Genomic DNA, 15,194 nt, shown 5'->3' on the forward strand with positions numbered 1-15,194 from the left:
TACCTAAAGTAGTTAATGCTCGTTTTGAATCCAGGGTGATCAAGCGTATTCAAGTGTCTAGTCCTTGGCTGCCATCATTGTGTAGTCATTGCAACAAGGTGGGTCACACAGACTCTCGTTGCTCAAAAGCTCCTGCTACTTGTAATACTTGCGGTTCAGTCAAACACTTAACATCTGACTGCCCTAGAGCCAAAAAGGACAAACGCCAAGGAAAGCAACCTATTACCAGCCTGCTATCCATTACTTGTGCACCTCCTCTTGTGCTTCCACTCCATGACACAACCACTTCTTCAAATTCTACCATATCGCCAGTCCCTGTCCCAGCTACAGGAGTACCCCAATCTTCTGCTACAAGCTCAATGCCAATGGCCATTACTACTGATCCAAACAAAGCTAAAGCGCCACCACAAATCACCCACTCCCCTATAAGAACCTCGCCTTCACGCTCTCTGGAGCTTGATGAAAGGAAGCTTTGTATTGATCTGCGAGACAACCTGTTCTCCCCCTTATTGACCAAAGAAGACAACATTGATGATGATACCTCCGGAACAAGCTCTGATAGTCCCTCTGATGAGGATGACAATCCGGTAGTGAATGAGGATCGGTTCCTGAAGGTCGTATCTAATCGAATGCACAGGCAGAAGATGCGTAAAGCTCGGGCAGGAGGTCCCGTAAACCTCTAACCCCAATATCCTTTTATGGATATTTTTTGTTGGAATGTAAGAGGTCTAAACGACCCTGTAAAGCGGAGACATCTTCGGAAATGGTTGAAAGTACATCAACCGCTTTTTGGTGGAATAGTAGAAACCCACGTCAGCCCACTGAATGCACAAGCTATAGTATCTCGTGCATTCCCTGGTTGGTCTTTTGATAACAACTATGAATTCTCTGAACTTGGAAAGGTATGGATCGTTTGGCATCCTTCTGTTCAAGTAACTGTTTTGCGGAAATCCTTGCAGATGATCACATGTCAGGTGAAACTGCCGTTTGTTCATCAGCATCTAGTTATCTCTATTGTCTATGTTTCCTCAATCTCCACCTCAGTGAGAAAGGATCTATGGGAGGAGATTGTTGAGATTGCTGCTATGCCTACTGTTTCAAGTAAGCCATGGACTGTTCTGGGCGATTTCAACCAAACACTGTTTCCCCATGAACACTCCACACAAGGAAACAACCTCTCCTCTTCAGGTATGCATGACCTTGAACAATGTTTAGCAACTGCCTCACTAGCGGATCTCCCCTACTGTGGCAACACATTCACGTGGACAAATAAACACACCATTGGTCTAGTCGCTAAGAAGCTGGACAGAATCATTGAAAATGATGAGTGGATTGAAAGTTTCCCAACTTCGTTAGCTGTCTTTGCTGAGCCTGCATTCTCGGATCACAGTCCTTGCTGCCTATTCATAGATAGCCACGCTCCAAAGAGGAAGAAGCCTTTCAAATTCCTGGTCCTACTAAATCAAAACCCGGATTTTGCTCCCTTAATCAAGCTCTGGTGGGATTCACTCGCTTTCAATGGAACAAAACTGTTTATAATAGCAAAAAAACTAAAAATGCTCAAGCCGGTGATTCGAGATTTTAGCACTACTAACTACTCATGTATTGAAAAGAGGGTTCAGGATGCTTACACTGATCTCATCCGTTGCCAGCAGGAACTACTGCAAGCTCCATCAACCCACCTAGTCATGCAAGAGAAAGAAGTATTCAAAACTTGGTGTGCTCTAGTTAAAGCGGAAGAGTCCTATCTCAAACAGAAATCCCGAATTTGTTGGTTAGAGAAGGGTGACAAAAACTCAAGGTTCTTCCACCGATCAATTATCACCAGGCAAGGGTTCAATGAAATTATCCTCCTTTTCGATGGAAATGATCTGGTGGTGGACTCGAAACAAGGTATTCAAGACTTAGTGGTGGATTTTTACAAAAACCTACTTGGCAATCAAACGCAAACCAATGCCATATCTGTCTCAGAGATTGCTGCTCTAATTCCTCAACGATGCTCACCGTATGCTATCCAATCTCTCATCTCACCGGTTACACCCGCGGAGATCCGACAGGTTATCTTCTCGTTGCCTAGGAACAAAGCTCCAGGTCCAGACGGCTATTTTGTAGAATTCTTCACAGCTCACTGGGACACAGTCGGACCTTCTGTAACTGAGGCTGTCCTCGAATTCTTTACTACAGGGAAAATGCTCAAGCAATGGAATGCCACAATCTTGACCCTGATCCCTAAAGTTCCAAATGCTCAGCGAGTTACTCAATTCCGGCCAATAGCTTGTTGCAACACCCTCTACAAAGTACTCTCTAAAGTCCTAGCAAATCGTCTCAGGAAGGTCCTCCCTGATCTCATATCCAGTAACAAGTCTGCCTTCATACAAGGGAGACTACTTGTGGAAAATATTTTACTTGCCACTAAGCTTGTGCAAGGTTTCAATCAGAAGAACATCTCCCCAAGAGGTATGCTTAAGGTGGATCTTATGAAGGTTTTTGACTCGGTTCGTTGGGACTTTATAATCAACACGCTCAAAGCAATGGAGTTCCCCACCCAGTTCATTTCACTGATCCATCAATGCATCTCAACGACAAGCTTCTCCGCCTACATCAACGGAGAACTATGTGGCTATTTCAGGGGAGCAAAAGGTTTGCGTCAAGGCGATCCTCTCTCACCATATTTGTTTGTCCTGGCCATGGAAGGACTCTCACAACTCCTCATGAAAGGTTTCAGTACAAATCAAATAGGTTCACACCTAGCTGCTAAAGACCCGCTCATCTCTCATTTGGCATTCGCAGATGACATTATGATCTTCTTCGATGGCAAGACCAGTTCTCTCACCAATATTGCTGCAACTCTCGAGAGGTTCTCCAGAATATCTGGTCTTAAAATGAACCTAAGCAAGACTGACCTTTATGTAGCTGGAGTGAACCACATTAAAGCTTCTCATATGGCTTCTTTAGGCTTCAACATCGGTTCACTGCCAATACGCTACCTTGGGCTTCCACTTATGCACTGGAAACTAAGACTAGCGGAGTACAGACCTCTTCTACAGAATCTCACCAATCGCTTCTCTTCCTGGGGTTCTCGAGCTTTATCTTATGCTGGTAGACTCCAACTTATTGCGTCAGTCATCTATGGCACTATTAACTTCTGGATGTCTGAGTTTATCCTCCCCAAGGGTTGCATTAAAAAAATCGAGACTCTCTGCAGGAATTTTTTTATGGAATGGTGATGTGTCCAAAACTGGTTCAGCAAAGGTGGCTTGGGTAAACATATGCACCCCAAAAGAGGAAGGTGGCTTGGGACTCCGGTCTTTAACCCACTGGAACAAAACCCTGATCCTCAAGCTTATTTGGAGATTGTTTACAGCAAGAGACTCCCTATGGGCCCTTTGGATGCACAACAATAAGATAAAAGACGGATGTTTTTGGGACTTGGACATGAAAAAACAGAGCTCAAGTACACTGATTGCTATGCTCAAGCTCCGCCATATTGCGAGCAAATTCCTAAAAGCAAATCTGGGCAATGGTCAACAAATAAGCTTTTGGTTCAATAATTGGACTCCATTTGGAGCGCTTATCGACTTCATGGGGATCACCGGACCAGCTCAAACTGGCATTTCTCTCCAAGGAAAAGTCACCGCTGCTGCCTCTGCATCAGGATGGTCCCTCAGACCAGCAAGATCACCACAGGCCGAGACACTGCAAATCTACCTTACCAATGTTCCATCACCTACTCTTTCCACGACATCAGATTCTTATGCTTGGCAAATTGGATCAGAGAAGTTAGCCAACTTCTCAACATCCAAAACCTGGGAAAATCTTAGACCTCGGGCTAACCCTATACCGTGGACAAAACATGTTTGGTACAAAGGCGCTATACCTAGGCACGCTTTCCTTTTCTGGTTGATGCATCAAGATAGGCTGTCCACAAGGTCTCGACTGGTTTGATGGGGATTACCGATTGACCCTAGCTGTTGCATTTTTGGCCTTGCTCTGGAAACTCGCGAGCACCTGTTCTTGAGATGTGAATTCAGTGAAACGTTTTGGACTAAAATCTCTCGACGTCTCGGTTACAGACCTTTCACTTTCCACACATGGGACACTTTCACGGCTTGGTTGGATCTCAAAGACTCCACTTCTCCACGATGCCTCCGAAGATTGACTGCACAAGCCACCCTCTATGCAATTTGGTTGGAACGAAATAGCAGGTATCACAATAACATCTCGACAGATGCCCACACCATATTCAAACAACTGGATAGGCAAGTTCGAGACGCTATTTTAGCAAAACAAAACAGAAGGCAATTCAAGGATCTTTTACTTGACTGGCTAAAATATGACTAGATTTACCTACTCACGTTCGATTAACGGATCACTCATACCATGTTTTTATTTTTTTGAGCAAGGTGATGAGCGCTGTATAACGCTTTTGTAAATTCAGCAAACATTATGTTTAATGAAATTCACATATTTAAAAAAAAAATTAAATGAATGCATAAACTCTCCATCGCTTATATAATAATAAATTAATATCAGACTTGCATATATAAATAACTATTTATATGTAGTTATATTAAATTTTATAAAAAATATGCATAAACACTAAATCAATAGAAATTTAATTTCATTAAAGTATAAACCTTAAATAATATGCTATTAGAAATTAGTTCGTCTTTTTGTACTCAAACTGCATCCTATAAGTATTAAATATCAGCATGTATCATTTCTTGTTTATTTTATTTCCAACTAAAACAATTAAATCATGCAATAACTCTCCATTAACTACATGAAATTGATATGTGACTTGTTAGTTGCATAATAATGTGTAAATAAACTATTTAAATTTAGTTATGTTAAAATATATAGAAGTATGCATAAATACTAAACCAAAAGTTTAGCATTATATAGTACTTTTTTATTAACTTTTTTTGGCTTGTTATTATTATATACATTTATAATATGGTCTATTTTCCAAGTGTTTAGTTTCTATATGTAGTCTTCTTTTGCACCTTGTTATAAGAAAATAAAAATGTACTCTAGCCATGTGTTTTTGGCTTCATACACACATTTATGCGACACTAATCCTTTTGGACAAGAAACAACGTAGAACGTTGTTGCTTACCAATATTTCAATTGTATGATTTAATAAAATCTGGATGACGAGTTGACCAAAAAGGAGAAAGAAAATGAAACGTTGTAAGTTGTAACGTGCAAGTAATAGACGAAAAGCCTTGACGTAGATAAATAAATCGTTGCATGGATTAATTATCCATTAGAAATGGAATATATGGTAGGTCTTCTTTATTAATAACAATATGAAATTAAATATATATATAAATGTATATTATTTTGTATGCCGAACCTTGCAAAGTTGTATTACAATAAACAAACTGTTTTTTTGATAATTTATTTGTTAATTTGCCTACTAACGGTCGGGTGAATTCGAATAGATAGATCACACGTTCTGAATAATGGCACGATAATATTTAAAACTATTATTTTTTGTTCGGTGATTTTACTATTATTTAAACTGTACTTGCTAATTCACCATTCGAATGATCTTAACTTAATTTAGACTAACTTAGCGCATTAAAAACGAAGGTGGAAAATATATATATATATATACTATAGGCTTCGTTTTTTTTGTCATTCAAGTGCCAAAAATACATTACGTTTTTTCGTAAATAACATAAACAACCATGATGGGTCAAACTTGTTCATATTTCATAATCTTCCTCTATTGTAGTTAGCCATTGTAAACAATTTAAATGGTCGTAACTAAAACATGGGTCTTTCACATATCTTGTAATTAGTCTGGATTTTGCAACAAAATCATCTAGATCAGTAAACAAATTTATTGTATAACATAATTCAAAATTTGGTTCGTAATTTAGTATTAGTCGTGTTCACGACCAATGCTTTTGTGGCGGTCAACGATTGAAGACGTAGACCTTCCCATGAACGCATGTTTAATTATCTGTTGTTCCAAGCAATAATTGAAATCTAAAATTAAATAAACACTAAATTATGTGTAGGATATATCCATGCATGTAACAATGTAATCAAGGAAGATTTATGAAATTTTGTACATTTTAAATTATTGTGGAAATATGACTTTTTCAAGAGATGTAACTAATTATTTTTTCTACCTAACTCAAAGATAAGATGGGTTTAAGTAATTAAGAAAGAAATCGTTAATAATAAGAAGACAATGGTCTTGTGTTTGACACCAAAGGGTTTTTATGGGGGTAAGTAAACAAAAACAACTCTCAATGATATGTGTTGTTTTTATGGTACACCGAATGATGTTCGATGTTTCTGTGGTTGCTTCCAAAGGTCAGTCCAAAAGACAGTTTTGTTTGTACGTGCTCACTCCCCCACGTGTCCTCACGTGATTTCAATGCACGGTTCTGATGGCTGGCCTCATCACACCCTTTTCACACGTTTCATCCTCGGCTCTATCTTAACCGCGTCTCTCTCCAACACTCAAAACTGTTTTTTTTAAATCTTTTACTTTTGAGGGATACTATTTAACCTTTTTGGCAGAAAATGGTCTAATTCTGAGCTCAAGTACTGGATGAATGAATTATAGACACATTTTAATTCCAAAAATCATGACAACTTTTTATATATATAGAAAGTGCTAAGTAATATGCATGAAAATCGAAGTGTCACATTACGGACAAGAGCAATTATTAAAGTTAAATGTATGCAGTGCAGAAGAATACAAAGAAAGCGTCCAATCTGTACATGTACTACAACATGATTGACTTTTTGATAATGATATAGTATATATTAAAAAAAAAATGAATATGTAATCCAATTTTACTACGATTAAATTACATTTGTAGTACCACGGATTATTTGCATAAAGTAAAACAAAGGTGTGAACTAAAAACCTTTTTCTAAGTGTTTTGGTGGCTGCTCAGAGAGTTCAGAAACATTTACCATTCTCTCATTATTAGTCCACACACCCACAACCCATCTATATATGATTGTGATATCTGTTATTTATTATTTAGAGTTTGTTTTTATTTTCTTTCAAATCGAATGTAAAGAGATGCTAGGTTGCTTCATGTTTCAATATTACAAACATATTTGATTGGATTGGATGGTTTGGTTTTAATTGTTTCGTTTGTTTTGTTGTTGACAATTTCAGTACCTTTGTTGCTCACCACCAATATTGTTTTTGTCACTGTTATCAGCAACAGTGAAATGAATAAACCTTTATATCGTATAAATTTATCTATATAGGCTCAAACACTTCGTGACGAGTAATTCCTAACTCGATCAATTTCAGTTTCAACAGAATTTTAACCCAAAAAAAAAATGTATAGTAGATTGCGTTGTTGCATAGTGAATTAATAGTAGAACGTACGCATGCAAAAATAGAACAATAGTTTATATATTGGGGGGGGGGGGGGTAAAGTTTGAAGTACCACGTCCATATACACGATATGTCGATATCTCATATGGAACATGTGAATTTGCAGCAAACAGTTTGTACATACAATCGATATGATTGTCCACACCACAGTATACACAGTTTAACTATGTCTACAGTTACAACTACGAAGTTTCAATACCTAGACCATGATTAATTTTGTAGACCATAGCAAGTTAAACTACTGTTTTTCTCGTCGGCCGATGCTCAAATTCGAAATCTTTCTAACTCTCTTCCTTTAGTTAGCCACATAGTAAACTGGTTGAGGAGAGCTATCAACATGATTCTAATTAGTTATGTTTTGACACCATTTAAACATACGAATTCATAATCTTACATCAAATTTTGTTCTCGTAAATTTTTTTTAAAAGTAAATTAAAATGTATATAGTGCATGTCAGCATATGCATATCATTGGAACATGGGTTGGTCCAAAATCAAATAAATAGAAAGAACAAAAAAGAAATGACATCTAACCACCGACAATTATATATATATAGAGGGTGTGAAAAGAATTAAATACAGAGCCTATCTAGTTTAGTTTAGCTCTCTACCACTTAAATAACAAGACTCCATATCGACATAAGTGCACGTTATGCTCCAAAGTCCAATCATAAAGATTAAATAAATAGTTAAATTTTCCTAAAGAAACCATTAATAAAGTGAATTTAAACTAAATTTGTTATCATTGTTTTTCATATTCTGACTATCACTTCGCTTTAATAATACATTGACAGTATTGTCTCCTCCTGTTTGAATTCAAAGTTGTCTTTATAATCTTCTGAGAATAAAAATTACAGATCTTTTTACATTATTTTCTTGAAGTCTCTCTGTGCCCTACACCGAGAACCAAGCCGGTCATAACCAGAACTAAACCATCTGTTTTTGCAGAATTGAAATGTTTAACATTTGTTATACATTTTATTTCATTTGACATAGACTGAAGTAAGTATCAGTACAATAGAGTAGAGACAATGAAACGTAGAAGCCACTGTAGTAAAGATTCACTGAACATCTATTAGCTTTTCAAGAACTACTTTCTCCTGATTGCGAATCGGTAAGCTTAGTGCTGAAATCCCAAACCTTCTTGGCCAATTCTGAATCTTTGGCAAGTGGTAATGGTTTAGCAATGTTGCTATCTGCGAAGTATTCCCCTGTAACTCCTGCAACCTGAGGATTCAATGCCACATAGCAAGTTGTTGCTGCCCCCTACAAAGTAGAATATTCAACAATGATAAGATAAACCATATAACCGACAAACCAAGACAACCCCTAAAGGCTACAGCTACACTGGTATATCATTAACTTCTCTCCTGGAGAAACTTAGTGACCACTTTGTAACTGATCCTTGGGTTATCAGTATGAGGTTTAGAGATTAGAAGCATACCTGTGGAACAGTCTTGAGCATATATTTAGCCACTGCACCAACAGCTCCTGCATCAAGCCAATGACATAGAGGATCAAAAGAAAATCAAAGTATATATATGGATTGGTGAGAGTGAAATCAGAGAAAAAAAAAAGTTACCAGCCAAATAGCTGTTGAAGTAGCGCCCGAGATTTGTCATAATAGCTCCTGGATGAAGTGAATTTGCTGTTATATTGACTCCATCGTCCTGTAATTATTCATACCAGATTTCAATCAAGATAACAATTGAAACATAGATCCTTGTTATTTTTGCTAGTTACCTTCAGTTGCTTTGCAAGCTCGTTGGCATGTAATACATTGCAGAGTTTGGATTGTCCATACGCTCGCATACTACTGTAACTGCAGTAGAGACAAAACCAAGGAAGAATGTTAGAGATTTTGAAGAAAAAGACAGGATCAAAGGATTATTGTTTGGTTCACCATTTAGTACCTTGACTTGTCGTTGATCTTATCAAAGCTGACTCCTCCTGGGTACGAGAACCTATGAGCTTCTGATGATAGGTTAACAATCCTTCCTTCTCGTTTGCTTTCACGTGATGTGGTCTTCATTGTATCTAGCAGAAGCTTGGTCAGCAGAAAATGACCTGAAAATATAATTGGATCCATAACATCCATGGCACTGATTAAAGAGAGTTACTCAAGTTTAGGACAAGGCCATAACGTTGGTTTGATTATCTTCTTACTCACCTAAATGGTTGGTTGCAAGTTGCAGCTCTATGTTGTCTTTAGAGAGCATAAAGGGACATGCCATAATCCCCGCGTTGTTGCTTACAAAATTTATGACAAAACCATCAGATAATCCCAAAACCGTTATACATATGAACCATGGTATTTCAATAGCTTACATCAAGAGGTTGAGTGGAAGACCAGCAGATTTGTACTCAGATGCAAATTTCCTGACAGAGTCCATTGAGCTGAGATCTAACTCCATGACATCGAGTTTAGCACCAGGGACTTGATTGACAATATCTTCCTTAACTTTAGCACCAGAGGCAGTGTTCCTCACTGCCATAACCACATGCACACCACGCAGTGCAAGAACACGTGCGGTTTCTACACCTATACCACTTGATGCTCCTGAAAGCAATGTAACACAAACTTGAGGAACAATAAAAATCAAGAAAACTCAATGCAGGCTAGACCACTTTCTTAAGTTTGTATCAACCAATGATAGACTGATACAGAACATTCTGCATACCTCTATTACACCAAGTCAAGATAAAACTACATACTCAATATACCAAATAATGAAACAAGACTTCACATGCAGGACAAAAACTGGCTCAATCGATGCTAGTCTAAACTTCAACAACAGCATATAACTGAATTGTTCAATTCAAGGATTCCATTGTTCTTGAGTCAAACCCTTTTAATTATGATAAAAATACTGAAACGATTTCCAATAGCAAATTATCTTCTTGGCCAGAAAGTGTATAGATTTGTCATATGTAACACAAACTACAATCAGCTGAAACAGAGACGAGTACAGAGCACATGTAATTTGCGGATCTGAAGTAATCTTCCCTTTTTAGGCAAATGGTCCCAAACATGTTGTACACTGATTTCACCAAACAAAGAAACAATCCACTTCTATTAAAAAACTCTTGAGCAAAAAAGTTTGTGAGCACAAAGGTTGTTACTTTAATTGACAAAACAAAAGAGACAGCTTTCGAAACAACAAACAACAGTGAAGACCTCCATATTTATTAGGGTTGACCAATTAAAGTCAAATCTTACAGGTGAAATCAATTCAGAGATGACCCAAAATGGGGAAAAGTTGTAGAAAAGTCCACAACTTTAAACAAACCCAAGTCGAGATAGAGCTAAGAAAGTTATATGATAAGAGAAGAGAAGAAACCTGTGACTATGGCAGTGAGGCCAGTCCCATCAACACCATGTGTGACTTCTTCTGCAGTGGAACGAGACGAGAATCCAGATGCTCCTTTTGATCCAAAAAACCACATCTTTTTTTTGTTTTTCCTTTCTGGAGAAGATGATGATGAGGGGGAAAGAAAGAAGAAAAGATTACACTGTGAGAGTTGTTTAGCGTTTTGTCTTCTTCTTAAGTGGTTGAGCGATTACGCTTTTAAATTCTTATTTTATAACTTTAATCAATGTGACCGAAATGTGATTACTTTAAAGAAAAAAAAAATTAAGTGTTGAGGAGACAATCCCACTCGTGGTGGAGATTGGATCTGCAAAAAGTCAAAAGTTAGCTTTTAAGAACTTTTGTGACTAATATATGCCTCCGATGATACAAGACGATGGGAGCTTTGTAGCGAACGCCACCAAGATGACTAGGCTTAAACAGAACCATCTTGGCGTGAAACAAAACAATTGAACTGAGGGAAATAGGAGAGGCCGCGCGAACGCAGGCCTCCACAACAAATAATGACGCAGGCTCTTCCTCTTGGGAAGACCTTAAGCTAAAGTGCCCTTCCTTAAAAGTGCAATGGAAGTCACTACTAGCTTAGGCCACACACCTTCATGATCGTGCGTTGACCCCGGCCAGGTAAGTACCTTTTACGGATCTACCTTCGCGTTGTTTTATACTACAAAACAGATGTCTCCTATTGTGAAACTTCTCGATGTGGGATAAGCACAAAGGGTGTCATGGTTTGATTTAGTTTTTAACCTTAGTTTTATTTCTTGATGGGCCTTAATGACTGTATTCTGGTCCATGTTAACCCCACGTAACCCTAGTTTTAAGTTGTATAGTCTTAAAGTCTTAAGTCTTAACTCTTAACTATTCAGACTCGTTGAGAGTTAGTTAGCCATAAAAATATAGGATGGTCTGAACTCTAACCAAACCCATGATCATCACGAACAAAAACTGATGGGATTGCCAAAACATTATTTTTGAACTGTTCAATATATTTTTCTGAAAAACACCACATTTACATGTTGTAAACGAACAATTGACCAGAAACGTGTAGATCAATACATATCTTCTTTCGTTAACGACCCAATAAATATTTGCAATTATTGTGGAAAAATAACGGGTAGGATTTAGTTTTTATGATATAGAGATTAGTTTTTAATATAAAAGAATTAGTTCAATTTTAGGGTACTTTAAAAAAAAAAATATCTTAGCGGTATTTTTGGAAATAAACTGGAAAATAGGATTTCTTTGAAAAAAAATTCATTCTAGTGGTATTTATAAAAATTGACCTTATAAAATATAATGATACGTAAGTGTGTATAAATATATCTATATATGTTTACAGCAAATGACACATCCCCTGATTAATTCTTCAAGTTTGAGTCTTCTTTGCTGATGTTTTGTTTCTCCACGACCAAGTTTAAACGTGAGTTTAACCGGAAGAACTGATCAGAGCAGCGACGGGGCCAATAAAGGCGGCATTGATGTAAGTTGTTGGTTCTGCGTGAGAGTAATCTGATCTTTTGTCGCTATACTGGTCGAATGAATTCGGCCCGCCCACAATCGCGCCAGTATGCTCATTCGGGTTTGGTGTATCAGAATTGTAGTATGAAAACCCTCCATTGCAGTCGATTTTCTCCTGTTTAGATTGGATTGATGGTAATGATGAGCCTCTATGATGAGGTTGTGTAGGATACTTTGTCCCAAACCCGACCATGTAAGACACTGAAATTGGATTGTTTCCAAGGATATAATCCACCTGAACATTAAACCGGCCGGTTGGTTATAAAGAAAATGGAAATGGTGTAGAGAACCGGACTAGGTGGGAATTAATCTATTTTTACCTGTGATTTGGCGAAATTTTGAATTTGAGATGCGGTGAACTGGGTGGAACCACACTGAATTGAACTAACCCCAGCTTGTGTTAGAGTTTTTGCGTAGTGGAACAAAACCGTTGTAGCTGCTGTAACATATTGTAAGTTGCTACTGTCTCTAATATACAAAATGCCACCTGAATATACCAAAAGTGCAAAGAAATGTAACCATGAAAGCCAACATGAAAAAAACTCACAAAAAACAATTAACCGGTTATTTAGCTAACTAGTGAAAATTACCAGGAGTTGGTTTAATTTGTTGAGAGCTACTTCCGGGCATCAATGCGCAGACGAATGATTCAACATCGGTCTTAAATTTAGACAAGTCGTTTGCCCCGTTGTAAAACTCCTTAAACAAAGAAACAACAAGAAAAATTAGAGATAAAACTTCGTTAGTGTTATAGAATTTAGCAAAGTCAGTTATATAATAGTTACTATATATACTAACCAAAGCGAGTAAAGCCTGAGCGCCGGCGAATTTGTTGTCCCAGCTGAATTCATTGACGGCTTGGCTCCAATCTTGATTGCTTATAACATAATCTATGTAACTCTGCTCTCCTGTTGCTCTGTATAGCCATGCCGCAGCCCATAATAATTCATCCTTTTTTACCCCAAAATGTTTTGAAACATTAAGTGTCTTATTTAGTAACATACTGTATATGAAAATATCAATAGTTTATCTATGTGTCTTGGTTTGATTCGGTTTGTTTGGTTACCTGGTAGCCTGAGTATGAGCAGTAGAAGGGGCAAGATGCTTGGTAAGAACCTCTGTACTTATCAGCAAATTCAAACAGCTGCAAAAAAAACAAAAAAAAAGAAGTAGAAATAAGATGGATAATAAATCATGATTGAATGTAATGATCATGTGTATAAGCTATTTTTTAGGGAGACTTAATGTGCAATACTTACGGTTTTCGCATAGTCTAGTAGCGTGGATGAATAAGTAGAATCGACCGATTTGAAAACAATTGAGGCGGCAGCTAGAGCGGCTGCGGCTTCACCGGCAGCTTCGGAACCCGGGGAAGAGGAAGAGATACTGTAGAGAGTTCTTGGTGTGTCCATATCTTCTGGCCTCTCCCAACAACTATGATCTGAATTCCCATATCTGCATATTAGTATAGAGATGATTATGGATAGGCCGGTTTACATTAGCTGATGCCCCGTCGGAGAGGGCAGAATCGCCTCGCCAATTAGCCCGTTGGTTAGTCGGGAGTTTACCGGATCGTTGGCCTTCAAAGAACAAGATGGACTTGTTAAGTGCATCTCCGTAGTCTAGTGCTTCCAAGCTTTCGAAAGCCAAGAACATCCCAACTAACATTATCACCAAGAGCTTGCCCATTATTAAATGTTTCTCTTTCGAAATGGCTTTTGAGTGTATCTTGATTTTGCTTGAAATGTGGTTCATCGGGGTATTTATATGTTTCACGTAATTTTAGGGTAATTTGGCTGCACTGTTGAGATGTTAACTCTAACAATAATTAAGTTTCGATTATTACAGAATCACAATCAATATTACGGTTTCATCATATAGCAAGCTGTAGTTATTGACATATCAAATCGTATCATTTCTCCTAACCGCCATACCTTATTTTTTTCTCTTCTTTCTGTGAAGGTTTAGAAATTGTTATTTAATGTAAGGAGTTTCAGTAACTTTCTTAAATAAGGCTTTTCTGGCTTGTTAAGCACAACAAAACGATATTAATTGTCTTTATTTTCTTTCCTTCTTTTTAATACAAATAAACAATAAACAATCCCTATTCAATATTGTGAAAGTACACAACTTCTTTTTAATAGACTATATAATAGTTATATGTTACAAAGTTATAGTTATTAATTGATTCATTAGATAGTTACAAAATAGGTTATATGAGTTGGTTTCGTTAGTCATACCAACATTTAGGAGTAATTATTTTACCTACATTATTGTTAATTACTAGCAATGAATACACTTAAAAAAAATATTCCAAAAAATAATACAATTAAAGAAATACAATATATAGACAAATGAAACAATAAAAACAAATTTTAACAAAATCTTTTTCTATTAAACATGTCTGATAGAGTATATTTACAAAGCCATATATACTGTTAAGCGATTAAAGAAATAGAATAAAATCTCCTGAATTAATTACGCTCAAATTAATTATGCTTAAGCTTAAGCAAACATAATAAGATCTTACATAACACCTTTCCAAACTTTTAGTATAAATCATTGACATCTCCATTCACCGGAATATACCATATTCAAATATTCAGTTTGAATATTCAAATTCAGTTTTATAAATTTTCTTTTGTTAAATTGTATAATTTTGTATAAAATTATAAAATTTTAAATACTTTAATTTGAATTTAAAAAATATTGGAACTTGATATTTTTAAAAATATCATAAATATTTAATAGATCAAAAAGTTAGAAACTATAAACACTCTAGTTTGATTTGTTATAGCACATGTCAAAGATATGTCACTATAATATGAAAAAATTCAAGAAACCAAGTATATTAAAACAAAAAGTATAACATTTATTAATAATATAATAACTAGCTTTTTTAAAACAAAATTTACAAAATTA

General features: G+C 36.7%; 2 protein-coding genes and 1 non-coding gene across 3 annotated transcripts; all 3 read right to left on the reverse strand.

Moving 5' to 3' along the window:
* Positions 1–8,192: 8,192 nt before the first annotated feature.
* On the reverse strand, positions 8,193–11,357 carry LOC104722673 (short-chain dehydrogenase TIC 32, chloroplastic). The gene is made up of 8 exons (XM_010440875.3): positions 10,725–11,357; positions 9,712–9,943; positions 9,554–9,633; positions 9,297–9,450; positions 9,127–9,205; positions 8,966–9,053; positions 8,828–8,874; positions 8,193–8,649 (listed from the first exon to the last, which is right to left on the reverse strand). The coding sequence occupies exons 1-8, from the start codon at positions 10,828–10,830 to the stop codon at positions 8,467–8,469; spliced, it is 969 nt and encodes a 322-aa protein (XP_010439177.1). The 5' UTR covers positions 10,831–11,357; the 3' UTR covers positions 8,193–8,466.
* On the reverse strand, positions 11,222–11,386 carry LOC147933790 (U1 spliceosomal RNA). Its single transcript, XR_015573221.1, has one exon. It is a non-coding gene; the product is annotated as a U1 spliceosomal RNA (small nuclear RNA).
* A 578-nt stretch (positions 11,387–11,964) lies between these two features.
* LOC104722674 (endoglucanase 20-like) lies at positions 11,965–13,961 on the reverse strand. The gene is made up of 7 exons (XM_087472326.1): positions 13,864–13,961; positions 13,532–13,727; positions 13,339–13,416; positions 13,071–13,223; positions 12,863–12,971; positions 12,593–12,759; positions 11,965–12,507 (listed from the first exon to the last, which is right to left on the reverse strand). The coding sequence occupies exons 1-7, from the start codon at positions 13,959–13,961 to the stop codon at positions 12,181–12,183; spliced, it is 1,128 nt and encodes a 375-aa protein (XP_087328452.1). The 3' UTR covers positions 11,965–12,180.
* Between the last annotated feature and the right edge of the window lie 1,233 nt (positions 13,962–15,194).

The sequence above is a fragment of the Camelina sativa genome, chromosome 11, assembly GCF_030686135.1.
Source record: "Camelina sativa cultivar CO46 ecotype springtype chromosome 11, ASM3068613v1".
Taxonomy (NCBI): Eukaryota; Viridiplantae; Streptophyta; class Magnoliopsida; order Brassicales; family Brassicaceae; genus Camelina; species Camelina sativa.